We start from the raw sequence: 16323 nt of genomic DNA on the forward strand, positions 1-16323 counted from the left end.
TGCCGACTCTGATTTACTGATTGGCCCCTTTACTAAACATATAACATTGCAGTTCGACCTCCACGCGGTTCGACCTTCCTTGGGAATCGTTATGTTTAATACCTAGTAAAATTGCCCACCAGTGAATCTCACAATCATCAACAAAGTGCATTTTTTTTACAATTCACACAGCCATCACATTTACTCCCAAGTATGGTAGCTAGAACTTGTGTTATGGGTACTAGACAACTGATACAAAGACAGAGATATATTTTTTGTAAATACACACATAGACCTAGCGGTCTAGCGGTTTAGCACACACTTACTACCGATGGTCGCGGGTTCAATTCCTCGCACGGCACAAACATTTGTATTCATGAGTATGATTCTTTCTGTGGTAAGTGATTACCGCCGCCCATGAGCACCCATAACACAAGGGGAATTGCAAGTGCGTTGCCGGCTTTTTAAGTAGGAATAAGCTCCTATCTTAAAGGTTTGAATATCGCAGTGCATTGCCATCCTTTTAAGTAGGAATAAGCATTTTTCCTGTGGGTTTTAATATTTTGTAGGCTCGAAAGGTATTTCCGAGTCGATACGATATCGAAATGGGTACTATAATAAATCCTTTAAGAGATTCCACAATGTTGTTGTGCGTGGCAAAAAGTTTCTAGAAAAACCCAAAGTGGAGATGACGTATAAAATTGAAAATGTTATTAAAGAAAACAACGATTTAGTAGTAAGGAGGAGCTTCCTCCCGCGTACTCTTAGATTGTGGAATGAACTACCTGCCGAGGTTTTCTCGAGAGACTACAGCATGGGGTTTTTCAAGAAGGGTATATTAAGGTTTCTTAAGGGTCGGCAAGGCGCATGTCACACCCCTGGTGTTTCAGGCGTCCATAGGCTACGGTAACCGTTTACCATCAAATGAGCCGTATGCTGGTTTGCCACCTAAGTGGTATAAAAAAAAAGTAACAAAAATCGTGCATTTATATTTCCTGCTATACAAAATCCTAATTGATTAAAATAATGTAATCATAAATATATCATAGACAATTTAATATCGATACTAACAACCATTTCTAAAATACAGTCACAAAAGGAACATGGGGGTTGTTAGTAATGAAAATCAAGTCTGCAGTGACACACTGCGGCACCAGCTGAGTGGAAGCCCATTCAGCTCATATCGCGATATTAGCTGGAAAAATTTTCTATATTTTCACTCTGTGTTATACTATTCTGAATAAATTATTATTATTATTATAATGTGGATTATTAACTCCATTGCTAGCATAAATTATCATGTTAAATTCCTAGTGAATTTGCCACGATTGGCTAACTGACCTTTTCACTCTGTGTTATACTATTCTGAATAAATTATTATTATTATAATAATGAGCATTATTATCTCCATTGTTAGCATAAATTATCATGTTAAATTCCTAGTGAATTTGCCACGATTGGCTAACTGACTTTTTCACTCTGTGTTATACTATTCTGAATAAATTATTATTATTATAATAATGTGCATTATTAACTCCATTATACATTATCATGTTAAATTTCTAGTGAATTTGCCACGATTGGCTATACTCATAGTATAATCCACCACTGGTACGCCACCAACGTATACCGGTAGCTTAGGCTTAATGCACTCGCATTATCATGCCTTTAAAAAATTAAAACCACAGACTAAAAAACTAAATAGATGAATTGTAATCATCAAAAGTGGATGGAATAATCAAATTCAATTCACTCCTGGCATAATCTTTCAGTCTACCTATGAACACAGTTGCATCATAAGAGTCCCTTTTCAACCTTTATGTTTTGTTTTGGAAATATAAAGATATAACCAACTAATGTACATTACTAAGATATTCTCCAAGAGGATTGAGGGTATGTCTTCTGTCGTCTTTCAGATTTATTTGTGCCAAGTGCACACCTAAATTTATATATGTATGAATTATGGGAAGCAGTTGCATCGTACGAGGGTACGAACAGAGCTGACAGGAAACAAGTTTGTGTATAAATATAGACATTAATACCACCATCTAAACTTTACGATAACTACATGTTGATATCATATTTAAAAAAAAAATAAGTCTCTAAGTATGACACTACTTCTTAAGATATAGGTATTATTAAGGTTGCATGTACTTTAATTGTATTCCTGTTAGTCACTCGGGGGTGGTTACCAACGGAGTTAATACCGGGGAAAAGGGGTTCGCCCCGAAGGCCCAATCTTCACCCCCCTAGGGAGGTGAGGATGACTAATATGTGTCGTAATTTCTATGTATCTAGTAATGATTAGTTCTTTAGAATACACGTAGTTACTAATTCTAATAATACATCTATTTTAAAAAGATTCAGATAAAATCTACAAATTGTGAATTTTAGTAAATATATTTAGAAAAATTGATTAATTATTTAATTTTAGCAGAATGATTAAAAGTGGTCATTTTAACGTTGACATATTGACTATTAATGTCACTGTCAAACTCAATTGCGAACTGTCATTTATAATTTTTACGCACCTATATTTTGTTTAATTTATTTTGTTTGTTTAATAATAAATGAACTTATAGTATTCCCTTATATTTAGAATAACAATTTCTCTTACGCCATGTCCTTATAATTGACAGATATCACTACCAATACAGTAGTAAAAATTAAAGTAATTTGTTAATAGTAATATTGAGATGTTTAATCCGGACATCCATGATTACCAGCTGACTTCCATCATAACAGAGTGCTGTGGAGGAGTTGCGGTCGTATACTCCGCATTGTACAGGCCCAGCAACCAAAATGTGGCCGTTAAAAGATATTTTGTGGACAAAACTAAAGAGAATCCCAACTTGATACAAGTAAGTAACAAAATATCTCATAGCTTGCAATGTACCATATCTCTAGAGTTGACATCAATACAAATAGGTATTGTACCCTTTTAGAAGGGAGCAGCCAACTATCAAAGGCGATTGTTAATAATGTGAACAGCAAAGACACCATTACCCTCTTTGCTTAGCAATGTACCATGTCAGGTTGATCTCCACGCGCTTCCCCTGAAAACCATTGTGTTAAACACCTAGTGAATTTGTCATGATGATCTGACCTCATTTTATCAGCCTCCACAGGCCAGAGTGAACCATTAGCACAGACGGGGCGACCATTACATTATAATTCATTAAAAAAAATATTTATTAGATGATTAAGGTTTCTTTTATAGCAAATTTCGTCATATATACATGATTAAGTGACACGCATAAACTATCTTGACTAAATAAACTTTACTTCAAAATGTTTTAACAAAATAACGTAACGAACTGACTACCTTGCCTTCTATTATAGATACTAACTTCAGTAACTATTGCCTCTTCTCACTGCTTCATAATCTTTACTTGTATATTATCAACATTCTAATTCCATATTTCTAGATAAATAACAGATGGTTTAGTCTAAATATTTCAAAAGTACAGTAAGAAATTGAATTGATTTGAAATTTATATTGCAATTGGATTTTGAGAGGTCAAATTTGGAGAGTAATAAGAATACTGATTTGTTCAATGCTGATGTAGTACGTTAACCATCTGTAATTAATCATATTAGTAGAAAATTAAAATCATTTATTCATATTGAACCTTTCTGCTTCTCATGCTACTACTCTAACTGTAATTCCTACTTTCCAAGTTCCTTATTGTTTATGTTCCTATTATTTATTTATTTCACATTATTTCATTCAGTTCAGTTTAGTTTATAAAATAAAATAAAAGTACATTATTCACCCTCGAGGACATCTGAAAATCAGTGTTTTGCTCCTTGAGTCCTACCTACGTCAGATAATAAGAACTCACTAGAAACTCAAGTGGTAGATTGTTTTTATTATATTATTACTGATTATATAGAGTTTCATTCTTCAAATGTTTAACTATTAATTATATATTAAATAGTTACACCATCTCCCTTATGATGGATGTTATAAAAAACATTCTTATGACAAAAAGACTATTTCTTGAATCTTAATGCATTTTTTCTGTTGGATCTAAGCAATTTAGAAATGAATTTTTCTGAAGTATTATGTAAAGAATAGTAGTGCTTCTATATTTGAATTATAATTTTAATTTCAGCAAGATATACTCACCAGGAAAGCCCTGCAGCACCCCAACATCCTTCCTTACCTGACATCGTTTGTTCATGGCAGTGAACTGTATGTGGTGTCTCCATTGATGACATTTGGTTCCTGTCGTGATATCCTGGACCGATACTACCATGAGGGTCTGCCGGAGCTGGCCTGTGCAATTGTGTTGAGAGATGTACTGTTAGCTTTGCAGTATTTGCACAAACAATTGTATATCCACAGGTAAGAATAAATAATAACAATAATATCCCTGGACAATTAACACAGCGCCATTTAGTCCCAAGTTAAACAGAGCTTGTGTTAGGGATACTAGACAACTCATTTATATAGATACTTTTTTTTGTATTTATATACATAATATACATAGAGACACTCAGATTGATACAAACAATAATACTCATGAATACAAATGTTTGCACCATGCGAGGAATCAAACTCGGGACCATCGGTAGTAAAGTGGTGTGCTAAACCGCTAGACCACCGAGGCCGTCCTTATGGAATTATGGAATAACTTTCTCATCCAACATCAGTGCGAGATGTTCTGACAATAGCTACATAATATGTCTCGTTACAACATGAAGATATGATGCGCAAGAAAAAATGTGGCAAAAACGAACTCTTGCTAAGAGTTCCTTCCTTACTAGCAATGGATAAATATTAGCAGTTGATTGTATTGATAAAGCAATAAAATCCTGCTATGTTGATAGGAGAAGTAGACTCTAAAAAGTTGTCTATGATAGTAGAGTGAAGAATCGACAGTGAAATTACAGGATACGAGACATTACATATTTCAATGTGTATATGCAGAAGCGTACGCGCGAGTCACGTGCTGGTGGGTGCGAACGGCAGCGTGCGTCTGTCGGGGCTCCGCAGCGCCGTCAGCATGGTGGTGCGCGGCCGCAAACAGAAGCAGCTTCACAGCCTGCCCCCGCCCGACCTCGACAACGCCAACCTCATGTGGCTCAGCCCAGAACTCCTAGAACAGGTATACTCTGTTCCAATGGAAGTTACACAACTGCTACACCGGGGGGAAGGGAATTGTTAGTAATGTGGACTCATGACCCCATTACTAGCAATGTACCATGTCAGGTTGACCTCCACTCGGTTCCCCCTGGAAACCATCGTGATACATTTCTGGTAAATATATCACGATGGGCTAACTAACCTGACCTCATGTTCATCTGATCATCCTCCATTGCTGCCCCGCCAGCGTAAACCGTTAGCGCAGGCGGGTACACCATACCATTATCATCCATAAAAAAAACTGCTACACCGTGGGGGAAAGGTGATTGTTAGTAATGTAGACTTTATAACCCATTACTAGCAATGCACCATGTCAGGTTGACCTCCACGCGATTCCCCCTGGAAACCATCGTGATAAATTCTTGGTGAATTTATCACGATGGGCTAACTGACCTGATCTCATGTTCATCTTATCACCCTCCACTGGTGCCCCGCCAGCGTAAACCGTTAGCGCAGGCAGGTGCACCATTCCATTATCATCCATAAAAAAAATAACTAATTTTATTTATTTATTTATAACTCTTTATTGCACCTTAAAAACAATCCAAAGAAAAAACAATATTCATAATGTACAGGAAGGTAGGCTAGGCACAAAAGGCGGTCTTATCGCTAAAGCGATTTCTTCCAGACAACCTTTGGGTAGAGGAGAAAAGACAGAAGGTGGTGGATGGCGCAAGATAGAATGAATGGACATGAATAATAATAGTAATATGTCATATATATCCATATATATATATATATATATATATACACATAAATAAATATACATACATTATACATAATATAAATATAAATATAAAATTTAAAAAGTAAATTAGTAATAATACACAGTAACTAAGCAATGTGCAAATAAGAAAGAGACAATTTAGAAGAAAGGAAAGGATAGTAGAAAGACAATTTAATGAGAGAGATAGTGTGATTTTACAGCATTTTTAAAAATAGCTGATGATTGAGCGCTACGTATGGAGGATGGTAGTGAGTTCCACAGTCGCACGGCGTACACAGCGAAAGAATTGGTGTAGAAGGAGGAAGTATGGGAAGGAGTTTTAAGACATAGGTTTGTTGCACTGCGTAAGCCATGATTTTGTGCCTCACCGAGAAATACAAATTTTTCTTTGAGATAATAAGGAGTTGCAGGGTTAAAAAGAATTGAATAAAGAAGAGAGAGGATATGCCAGTCCCGGCGTAGACGTATAGGGAGCCACTTGAGCTGTGAACGAAACTGAGAGACATGGTCATATTTGCGTAGTCCAAATATAAACCTAATACAAATATTTTGAAGGCGCTCAAGTTTATTTAATTGGACTTCGGTGAGATCTAGGTAGCAGGTATCGGCATAATCGAGGATAGGAAGAAGTAAGGTGTGTGCAAGCGAAATTTTGGTGTCAATGGGCAGGAAATTACCCAATCTTCTGAGTGAGCCTGCGGCCATGAAAATTTTCCGACTAACCTCAGCCATTTGAACTGACCATGACAATGTTCTGTCAAAGTGGATGCCGAGATTTTTGACACTGTCACTATACTCAATACATACTCCATCCAACTCTATTCGCGGAAGGGTACTAAAAAATAACTAATCCCTATAAAATAAATAAAAATTTACAGAATTTGAAAGGGTACGACGACCGTTCGGACGTGTATTCGGTGGGCGTGCTAAGCTGCGAGCTGGCCAATGGTGCAGTGCCATTCGCGGAGGTGCCCACCACGCTCATGTTCACGGAGAAGGTGCGCGGCTGCCGCCCGCAGCTGCTCGACTGCTCCACCTTCCCTGAACCCTGCCTCGACGACGGCGAAATGAAGAGTAGGTACCATTCACCATCAAAGATGAAGTTTATTCACATATGACCTTTCTGCGCAACTGCTCCACCTTCCCTGAACCCTGCCTCGACGACGGCGAAATGAAGAGTAGGTACCATTCACCATCAAAGATGAAGTTTATTCACATATGACCTTTCTGCGCAACTGCTCCTTTCCTGAACACACCCTCGACGACTGCGAGATGAAGAGTATGTACTATTCACGATCAAACTTAAAATTATTTATTCTCATAGGACCTATCTGCTCAACTGCTCCACCTTTCCTGAACACAGCCTCGACGACGGCGACATGAAGAATCAGTACCAGTCACCATCAAAGTTGAAATGATTTATTCACTTAGGACCTATCTGCTCAACTGCTCCACCTTCCAAGTTTGATCAACTTACTCTTCAGGGAAGGTGGAACAGTCTCCAATCTTAAGATATCTTTATTCACAAAGAACCTGTCGACCTCCTGTTCTCGACATATTTATCATTAATTTTTCTTTTTTTATTTGTTTGATTAAATTATTTTGATTTGATTGATTAAAATGATTTCATTTTGTTAAGATTACAATGTCTTGTTGTACCCCAGGTATGTACAATACTGACAGTGGTGTTGGTGATAGTGAAATCCCACGCGCCCGCCAGCTGTACGCCGCCAGGAAGCTCTCCGAAACGTTCCACCACCTCAGCGATCTAGCTTTACAAAGGTACACCTTATGTGAAGGATTAGGTATCAGGATGGCGAAACAAAACTACATATAGAAAATTATTTATTTTTATAATGAATGGTATAGTATGGTACAAAGGCAAAACAATATACAACTTGATAAATTCATTTTTAAACACATGTCAAATAAATATAAAAAAGTAATTCATTCTAACAACTCTAAAGAGTTCTGTAACACCTTATTTAGATAGATAAAAAAATATCTATGCTCATCTTTCAAGCTTAAAAATAGAACTGGTAAGCAGTAACATGGTATCAGTATTGGTAGTATTCATCTTCTTAATTATAAATATGTACTCTATCTCTACTAGACTCAAATTTAATCACTTCTCACCTTAGGTCCATTTAAGGTTTTGCTCGCATTTTAGCGATAAGGCTACCCGTTGTTACCTCTTTATCTTGTTTATTATCATTTTATACATAATTGTGTATGTAACTGATCAAGGTTGGTGAATAAAGAAATTAACTATCTATCTATCTAACTGTATTTTATGTGAGAGGAACAATAAAGAGTTTCATTCATGCTCATATATATATATATATACAGGTTTTATATATGTATTTATATATAATACTAGCTGTCCCGGCAAATGTTGTATCATAAAAAAATTGAAACTAAAAACTTTGTCTAAAAAATAAAAAATAAAATTTAGGGGTGGACTACCCCTAACATTTAGGGGGATGATGTTGGCCAATTCTCAGACCTACTCAATACGCTCACAAAATTTCATGAGAATCGGCCAAGCCGTTTCGGAGTAGTATGGGAACGAAAACTGTGACACGAGAATTTTATATATAAGATTTAAGTGTTACATACACTTAAATATTATATACATTAGTGTATTTATTGTATTAAAAAGTAGGTCAATTCTATTAATATATGTACGTATTTAGGTGTATGTTGTTATTGTAATTAAGGAAGTATGAAAGTGGCACCGGTGTCAGAGAGGTTGAAGAGTAATCGTCTATCATGGTATGGACATGTAATGCGTAGGAACGAGGATAATATTTTAAGAAAGGTGTTACATATGAATGTGGATGGTTATAAGGGCAGAGGAAGGCCGAAAAAGAGATGAATGGACTGTGTGAAAGATAAGAATATATATAATATGGTAAGAAAGGAAGTAAATAACGAGATGACTGCGAACAGGGATGAATGGAAGCGAAAAACATATTACGCCGACCCCAAATAAATGGGATAAGGAAGAAGCAGATGATGATGATGATGATGATGTTATTGTAATTATTTTAGCCGCATTCAAGTGTTCCATCCCAAAGATTGAATAGGTGAGAATGCTATAGCACCCACCTTTTGTACCAATTATAGTGGTCATTAAAGAAATATAAAGAAGGGCCTTGATGGTCTACCGGTTTAGGACACCGCTTTACTTCCGATGGTCGCGGATACAATTCCTCGCACTGTACATATATTTGTATTCATGAGTATGATTGTATCGCTCTAGGTGTTTTCTATGTATATTATATGTATTTACAAAAAAAAAGTATTTATATATTTATATCATTTGTCTAGTGCTCTGCTTACCGTGGGACTAGATGGCGCTGTGTTAATTGTCCAGAGCTATTTATTTAAACTTCAGTCAATATTTATTCTATTCTATTCTTCTATTTAGGGATCCAGAAAAACGGCCGACAGCATCTCAACTACTAAACCACTGCTTCTTCAAGCAAATCCGAAAGACTGATTACTTGCCTGGGCTCATCTCCCGAATAAAACCCATCAAGCCTGACCCAAGTTAGTACATTTCACTTTTTTTTTAATATATATATCTCTATATATATAAAGTTAGACGCTTAGGGTAAACTGCCATAATATGCACATGCATATGAATATAAATACGGTACATTCACGAAAATAACAATTTTTGTCTATTTGTGCCGGCTAATCTCTGAAATGGCTGGACCGATTTTGACGGGACGTTTTTGGCAGATAGCTGATGTGGTAAGGAGTAAGAAAAATAAAGTTAAATTCCACGCGGACGAAGTCGCGAGAACAGCTAGTTTAATATAATTTCAATGACGGGATTATTCCCGAGTCATACCAGCGCGGATATGTATATTAACCTAATTTTATATAATTTCAGATGACATGTCAGCAATGCTGCTACAACAGAAACTATCCGAGATGGACATTGAGAAGACAACTGAATGGGATTTCTAGCTATGGCTTACTATTTTGAGCAAAAAAACTAGGTATAAAGACATTCTATCATATGTTAAATCATCTGCAATTATGATCTGCTAAACATTATTGAGTGGTCGGGCCAATATGTTGTGTGAGCGTCCATCATCATCATCAGCTTCTTCCTTATCCCATCATCCTACCATCCATTATTTGTATAACGACGACCTCGGTGGTCTAGCGGTTTAGCATACCGTTTCACTTCTGATGGTGCGGCTTCGACTCCTGTCACGGTACAAACATTTGTATTAATGAGTATGATTGTTTGTATCTGGATGTTTTCCATGTATATTATGTATGTATTAACAATAAAAAGTATATCAGTTGTCTAGTACCCATAACACAAGTTCTTGTCTTAGGATATTATTTATTTATTTGTTATCACAGATGATATCTCGACTAACTGACAAAGTAAATTGTAACTTATTTTTTTAATGGGAGATAATAGCTTGGTGAACTCGTCTGCTCCAATAGTATTCGCTGGCCAGTGGAGGATCGCTACCAGTGGAGAATGATAGATCAAGCCATGATCATTATTGCTGTTTCAGAAGTCCATAGGCTACGGTTACCGTTTACCATCAGATGGGACGTATACTTGTTTGCCATCAGCATAGTATAAAAAAAAATCTACCTTTATCCTCATGGATCAAATCAGGTCCTGGTCAATTCATCTAGAATTAAACATGTTTTCCAGAAGAAACTGTAGAAATTGCCAGGCTACATTATTAGTATTATTTGAATTTCTCCCCATTATTAACAAACCCCTGTTCCCCCAAAGACCCTACCCCCCTTGTTCCCCCAAACACCCTACAGATTGGCCCGACCAATCAGATACCAAATCGAGTAGAACATAGACTATTATAGTACATTGTTATTGGTTAGAAGAATTTAATATAAATTGCGACATGAACGCAAAATAAATATGATCTTGGAATGTATGTGTAAGCGAGATAGAAGACAACGGAAGTTTATGATTTCAATCGGATTTGAAAGTGGATCCATGTGTCTCCTTAAGTAATTATTTTTTAATTGCCATTTGATCTGGTAAAACTCTGCGTCACACGTATAACAGTAGACGAAATTAAAATAACTTTTCTAACTTATTCTGAAATAAGCTAGACAAATTGACAAAGACAGTTCTTTTTTAAGAGGAGTGTGTTCACATAATAAAATTACATTGTACGTATTCTTCAGTATTCCTTCTATCGGTACTCATATAAATTGCGACATGAACGCAAAATAAATATGATCTTGGAATGTATGTGTAAGCGAGATAGAAGACAACGGAAGTTTATGATTTCAATCGGATTTGAAAGTGGATCCTCTCCTTAAGTAATTATTTTTTAATTGACTTTTGATCTTAGGAGCGTGTGTTCACATAATAAAATTACATTTTATGTATTCTTCAGTATTCCTTCGATCTCTACTCATATAAATTGCGACATGAACGCAAAATAAATATGATCTTGGAATGTATGTAAGCGAGATAGAAGACAACGTTTTTGAGTTCAATAGGATTTGAAAGTGTATCTTCTCCTTAAGTAATTAGTTTTTAATTGCCTTTTGATCTTAAGAGGAGTGTGTTCACATAATAAAATTACATTGTACGTATTCTTCAGTATTCCTTCTATCGGTACTCATATAAATTGCGACATGAACGCAAAATAAATATGATCTAAGAATGTATGTGTAAGCGAGATAGAAGACAACGGAAGTTTATGATTTCAATCGGATTTGAAAGTGGATCTTCTCCTTAAGTAATTACTTTTTAATTGCCCATTTGATCTTAAGAGGAGTGTGTTCACATAATAAAATTGCGATGTAGGTATTGTCCAGTATTCCTTCTATCTCTATTCAGAATCCTTGCGTCCACTCTCACCCCAGAGTGATAGCAATACTTTGAATTGAAATTTGCCGTATTTTTGACTTTTGACGTTCCGCTCTACCAGGCTTTACTCTATTGTTACAGTAAATATTAAGACGTTTTTTTCTTTATTCTGAAAATTCTATATAATTCCAATGTTTTGTATATTTTTTTTAAATTTTTATACTGTCTTTGATTGTTTATATGAATAATCTAAATAGGTCCTTTTTTCTAGTGAAAATCGTATGTTTAGTAATTATCAAATTTAAAAAAATAATTTTTTTTCTTGAATTGATATTAATGAACTAAAGGTAGGTCCTTCTTTAGTGAAAATCGTATTTTTAGTCACGTGTATATCTAATTTTACAAATTTTTATACTATTTTCTTCATACGAATTATCTAAAAATTTTGTTTTTCAGTTACGTGTAATTCTTAAACAAACTTGTTTAAAGAACATATAACTAGTGTGAAACGTTGATATTATTTGCCCTATCTTATAAATAAAATTTCATCGAGTTTAATAAGTTTTTATAGAAAATTGTCATAGTAGCATTTCTGTATGGAGAAAAATTGGGGACATACAGCCTTATTGTTACAAAAGGTCGAATTAAATTATGTGCTATTGATTGCAGTACACGAGAGCATAGACACAGTAGTTCTAAAGTTTTTTATCTGCTCATCATCATCAGCCACTGCAGTCCACTGCTGGACACAGGCCTCTCCCAACGCCACTGGGCACGATCTTCAGCACTTCTCATCCAGTTACTTCCTGCAACTCGTATTATAATAAATGCTCTATATTTATTTATTTATAAACTATTGCACCAAACATTTTACACAAGATTTTAATGATATGATAATTATTAAAAATAATGGAATGGTACACCCGCCTGCGCTAACGGTTTACGCTGGCGGAGCAATGGAGGCTGATAAGATGAGAAGTCAGGTCAGTAAGCACATCCAGGCAAATTCACCAGGAATTTATTTGATGGTTTTCAAAGGTAACAGCGTGGATATCAACCTGACATGGTACATTGCTAGCAATGGATCATCAGTCCACATTACTAACAATCATCTTTCCTCCCAATAGTTCTAAAGTTACGCTTGTATAACATGCGACGAGGTGATGTTTATATACATAGACAATAGTTACTCCTTTCGCATAGATAACGCATTTTACTGCGCAAAGAGAACAGATAAAAATCTTTTTTCTTTAATGAATTCATTTATTTCAGACTACTAATATATTTATTGTATTTATTATTAATTGTAATAGAAAACGCGGAGTGCTATATTATAACAATAAGTTTTTAAATTAAATAGTAGAAATTCATTCATTTGTAGCGTGCATATATATCACCTTATCACTGTAACGTTATGTATGATGTGATAAGCTGTTACTGAACTTGGTACCTTGTTGCAGTTAGCGGTGAAATATTGTATTAATCCCCAGTAATTATGTATATATGTTTATTTTACTACATGGTGTATGGTTAAAGAAAGAAATGTATTGTCAACTAATAACATTTACGGTAACCGTTAACCATCAGATGGGCCGTATGCTTTTATGCCACCTGCGGTGTTTGTTACTAAACTCCTCCGAATCGGCTTGAGCGATTTTGGTGAAATTTTATATGTATATTCAGTAGGTCTGAGTATAGGCTTATAACTAATTTTTATGCCCCTAAGTTTTAAGAGTGACTCAGCCCAAAAAAATGTTTTCATTTATTCGACAAAAAAATATTTTTTTGTTATGTGGCATTAAAAATACACACAACCCTAAATTTTCACCCTTCTATCACCGACCCCTATTTTCTAATAGCGATATTAATTTATATGGCATAACAACGTTAGCTGGGTCAGCTAGTACATTTATATAACCGTTTTTGACAATATAAACTTAGTAACGTTTAAACCTAGAATTTAATTTATTTATGGTCAAATTTCCACTAGTATTAATAATTGGTTATAATAAAAAAATGAACACAGATTCTCTGTGATCAATATATATATTTATATAAGAATATAGGCAATAACAGATACAAAATCTAGTGTCTACAGACAAATGGCAGAGGAATCCGTTTCTCAAATTCTATTTCTTCTATTACTCTGTAAAAAAATATAATTTCGTTCAGAGTATCGGTTCAGCGATATACTACCACGACATAGATAATTTATATTGACTGATTCCCGGTAACCGAAACACCAATAACAAACTAAAGTAATCTATCATGTATATCTGTCTAGATATACATGATAGATTACTTTAGTTGTATATCTATCTATCTGTTATAGATCATAACAGATTTATGATATGTCAAATCCACCGTCAGTTCGGAGTGCTTTCGAGTCGAGAAGAACTGACAAGAAACTCAGTTCGTATTCCTTTCAAATAATTGTTGAACATGTTTAAAATAATACTGATTCATTTAAATTCAAAATTGAGAGTATAGTGAATACAGAGTATAGAGAATATAGTGACTACCAGCATATGCTACATTTGTTTTGAAAGGAAATAATATAATCTGTGGCCGTAACCCAAATATAAGAATAATCATCAGCATGCTATTGCAAAAGGAAAAAGTCTAATCAGTTTTCGTAAGCTGGACTGGTCTGTTCAGGTTACGAACACTGATTAGATTTTTTGCTTTTGCAATATCATATACTAGTAGTCACTCTATTCTCCCAAATTTTAATTTAAAATGAATCTGTACTATTGTAAACATGTACAACAATTATTTGAAAAGAATACGAGCTGAGTTTCTTGTCAGTTCTTCTCATCTCGAAATCATTCCGAACTGACTGAGTTTTCGATAGCATATGCTGGTAGTCACTCTATTCTCCCAAATTTGAATTTAAAATTAATTTGTATTATTGTAAAAATATACAACAATTATTTGAAAAGAATACGGGCTGAGTTTCTTGTCAGTTCATCTCATCTCGAAACTGAACTGATGGTAGAATTGATATATCATAGGAGTCTGTAATAGACATAAATGAATAAAGATATTTCGAACTTGATTTTGAAGAATAATTTATAACTGCCAAATAAATTACACGAAAGAAATATATTTAAATTATACTTAATTTAAATATATTTCTAAAGGAGGCAAGAGGAACCAGTGCAACGTCTGCCGACAGGATACTCTTGTGCGGCGCTGATTTTCAACCGCGTTCTTTTCCACAAATTTTGAAGATATACAAAAAATAAAAAATATACAGGGTAGCAACACAACTAAATATGAACGAAACTAGTGTACGAATACAATACTCATCTAACATTATAATTACACAATATGATCTATATGTACACAGAATTTTATTCAAATCCGTCCTGCCATTTAAAAAAATAGTTATTCAAACATTATATTTTTTTACATTTCGTCGATTAAATAGAAAAATGAAATTTTTCAAAATTAGAAGCTAGAATTTCCTCCTTTTATAATGCAAAATATAAATTAACCACGCCGTCTTAATCATTATCTAAATACTTTTAAAATGATATATAATACTACTGTGTAAATTTAAAACTTCCAAGGAAAAAATAATTTAAATAAATAAAAAAAAACTTTAAATGCTTGTCTTGTAATAAATGTACTGCCATTTTTCTATTTAGCCGACGATTTGCTTTTGGCACTTTTATACAAAGTACAAAAGATTCCTTCGCCATTTGTCTATAGTTACGTTAATTAGAGTAATTATTGATAATGTTTAATATATTTATATATTTTAGAACAGATGTTTGCATTGTGATTAATAAAAAATAATTGTTAATGTATTTGTTTTATTTGGAAATAGCTGTGCCCGTAGTTTCACTCGCATGGAATATTTTTTTATCGGACTACTCTAATGCTGTTGGCCGTAGCTGGCATTTACAGCTTCACCGGACGATAGGGGGCGAGTGCAGAGGGCACTACAAACCCGCGGAAGGACTTATGGAGCGGCTGAAGGCCAACTCCCTCCTGACGGATACGACTTTAGTCTGAGGGCACCATTAGGGGTTGACGGATAAGTCGTATCCGAGTCTGAGAGCATGAATTCGAACCTCTGCTCAGACCGTCGTAATTTCGATCCACGGAAGGGATTTTTCTGATATATCAGTAGTTTTTGCGTGAAATGTTGAAATGTTATTGTTTATGTTTGTTAATCAAACATCCATCCATACTCACAAACTTTCGCATTTATAACATTAATAAGACGTAGTTATGTTTGTATGACGGTCTCAGTGCTCTAACGGTTTAATTCCGATTGTCGCGGGTTCGATTGCTCGCTCGGTACAAACATGTGTATTCATAAGTATGTATGTATCGTTCTGGGTATTATCTAAGTTTATTAAATATGTATTTGCAAATTTAAATTATCTATGTGTTTATATCAATTGTCTACCCATATTACAAGTGGCAATGGGCAGGGCACATAGCTCGTAGGACAGATGGCCGTTAGGGCAGTAAAGTCCTCGAGTCTGGACCGACGATCTGGTCAAGATATTACAGGACCGATCGTCGTGGAGATCTTTGGGGGAGGCCTATGTCCAGCAGTGGACGTCTTCCGGGCTGCGATGATGATGATGATGATGATTACAAGCTCTGCTTAGCTTG

The 16323-nt window shown here is 35.0% G+C and overlaps 1 protein-coding gene across 1 annotated transcript; it reads left to right on the plus strand.

Moving 5' to 3' along the window:
* The first annotated feature begins 2520 nt into the window (after positions 1-2520).
* LOC131849400 (STE20-related kinase adapter protein alpha) lies at positions 2521-13127 on the plus strand. The gene is made up of 8 exons (XM_059199469.1): positions 2521-2840; positions 4098-4330; positions 4916-5093; positions 6737-6932; positions 7523-7640; positions 9292-9413; positions 9763-9871; positions 12358-13127. The coding sequence occupies exons 1-7, from the start codon at positions 2676-2678 to the stop codon at positions 9837-9839; spliced, it is 1089 nt and encodes a 362-aa protein (XP_059055452.1). The 5' UTR covers positions 2521-2675; the 3' UTR covers positions 9840-9871; positions 12358-13127.
* Positions 13128-16323: the final 3196 nt, after the last annotated feature.

The sequence above is a fragment of the Achroia grisella genome, unplaced genomic scaffold (assembly GCF_030625045.1).
Source record: "Achroia grisella isolate CSIRO2021 unplaced genomic scaffold, CSIRO_AGI_Agris_v1 utg642, whole genome shotgun sequence".
NCBI lineage: Eukaryota > Metazoa > Arthropoda > Insecta > Lepidoptera > Pyralidae > Achroia > Achroia grisella.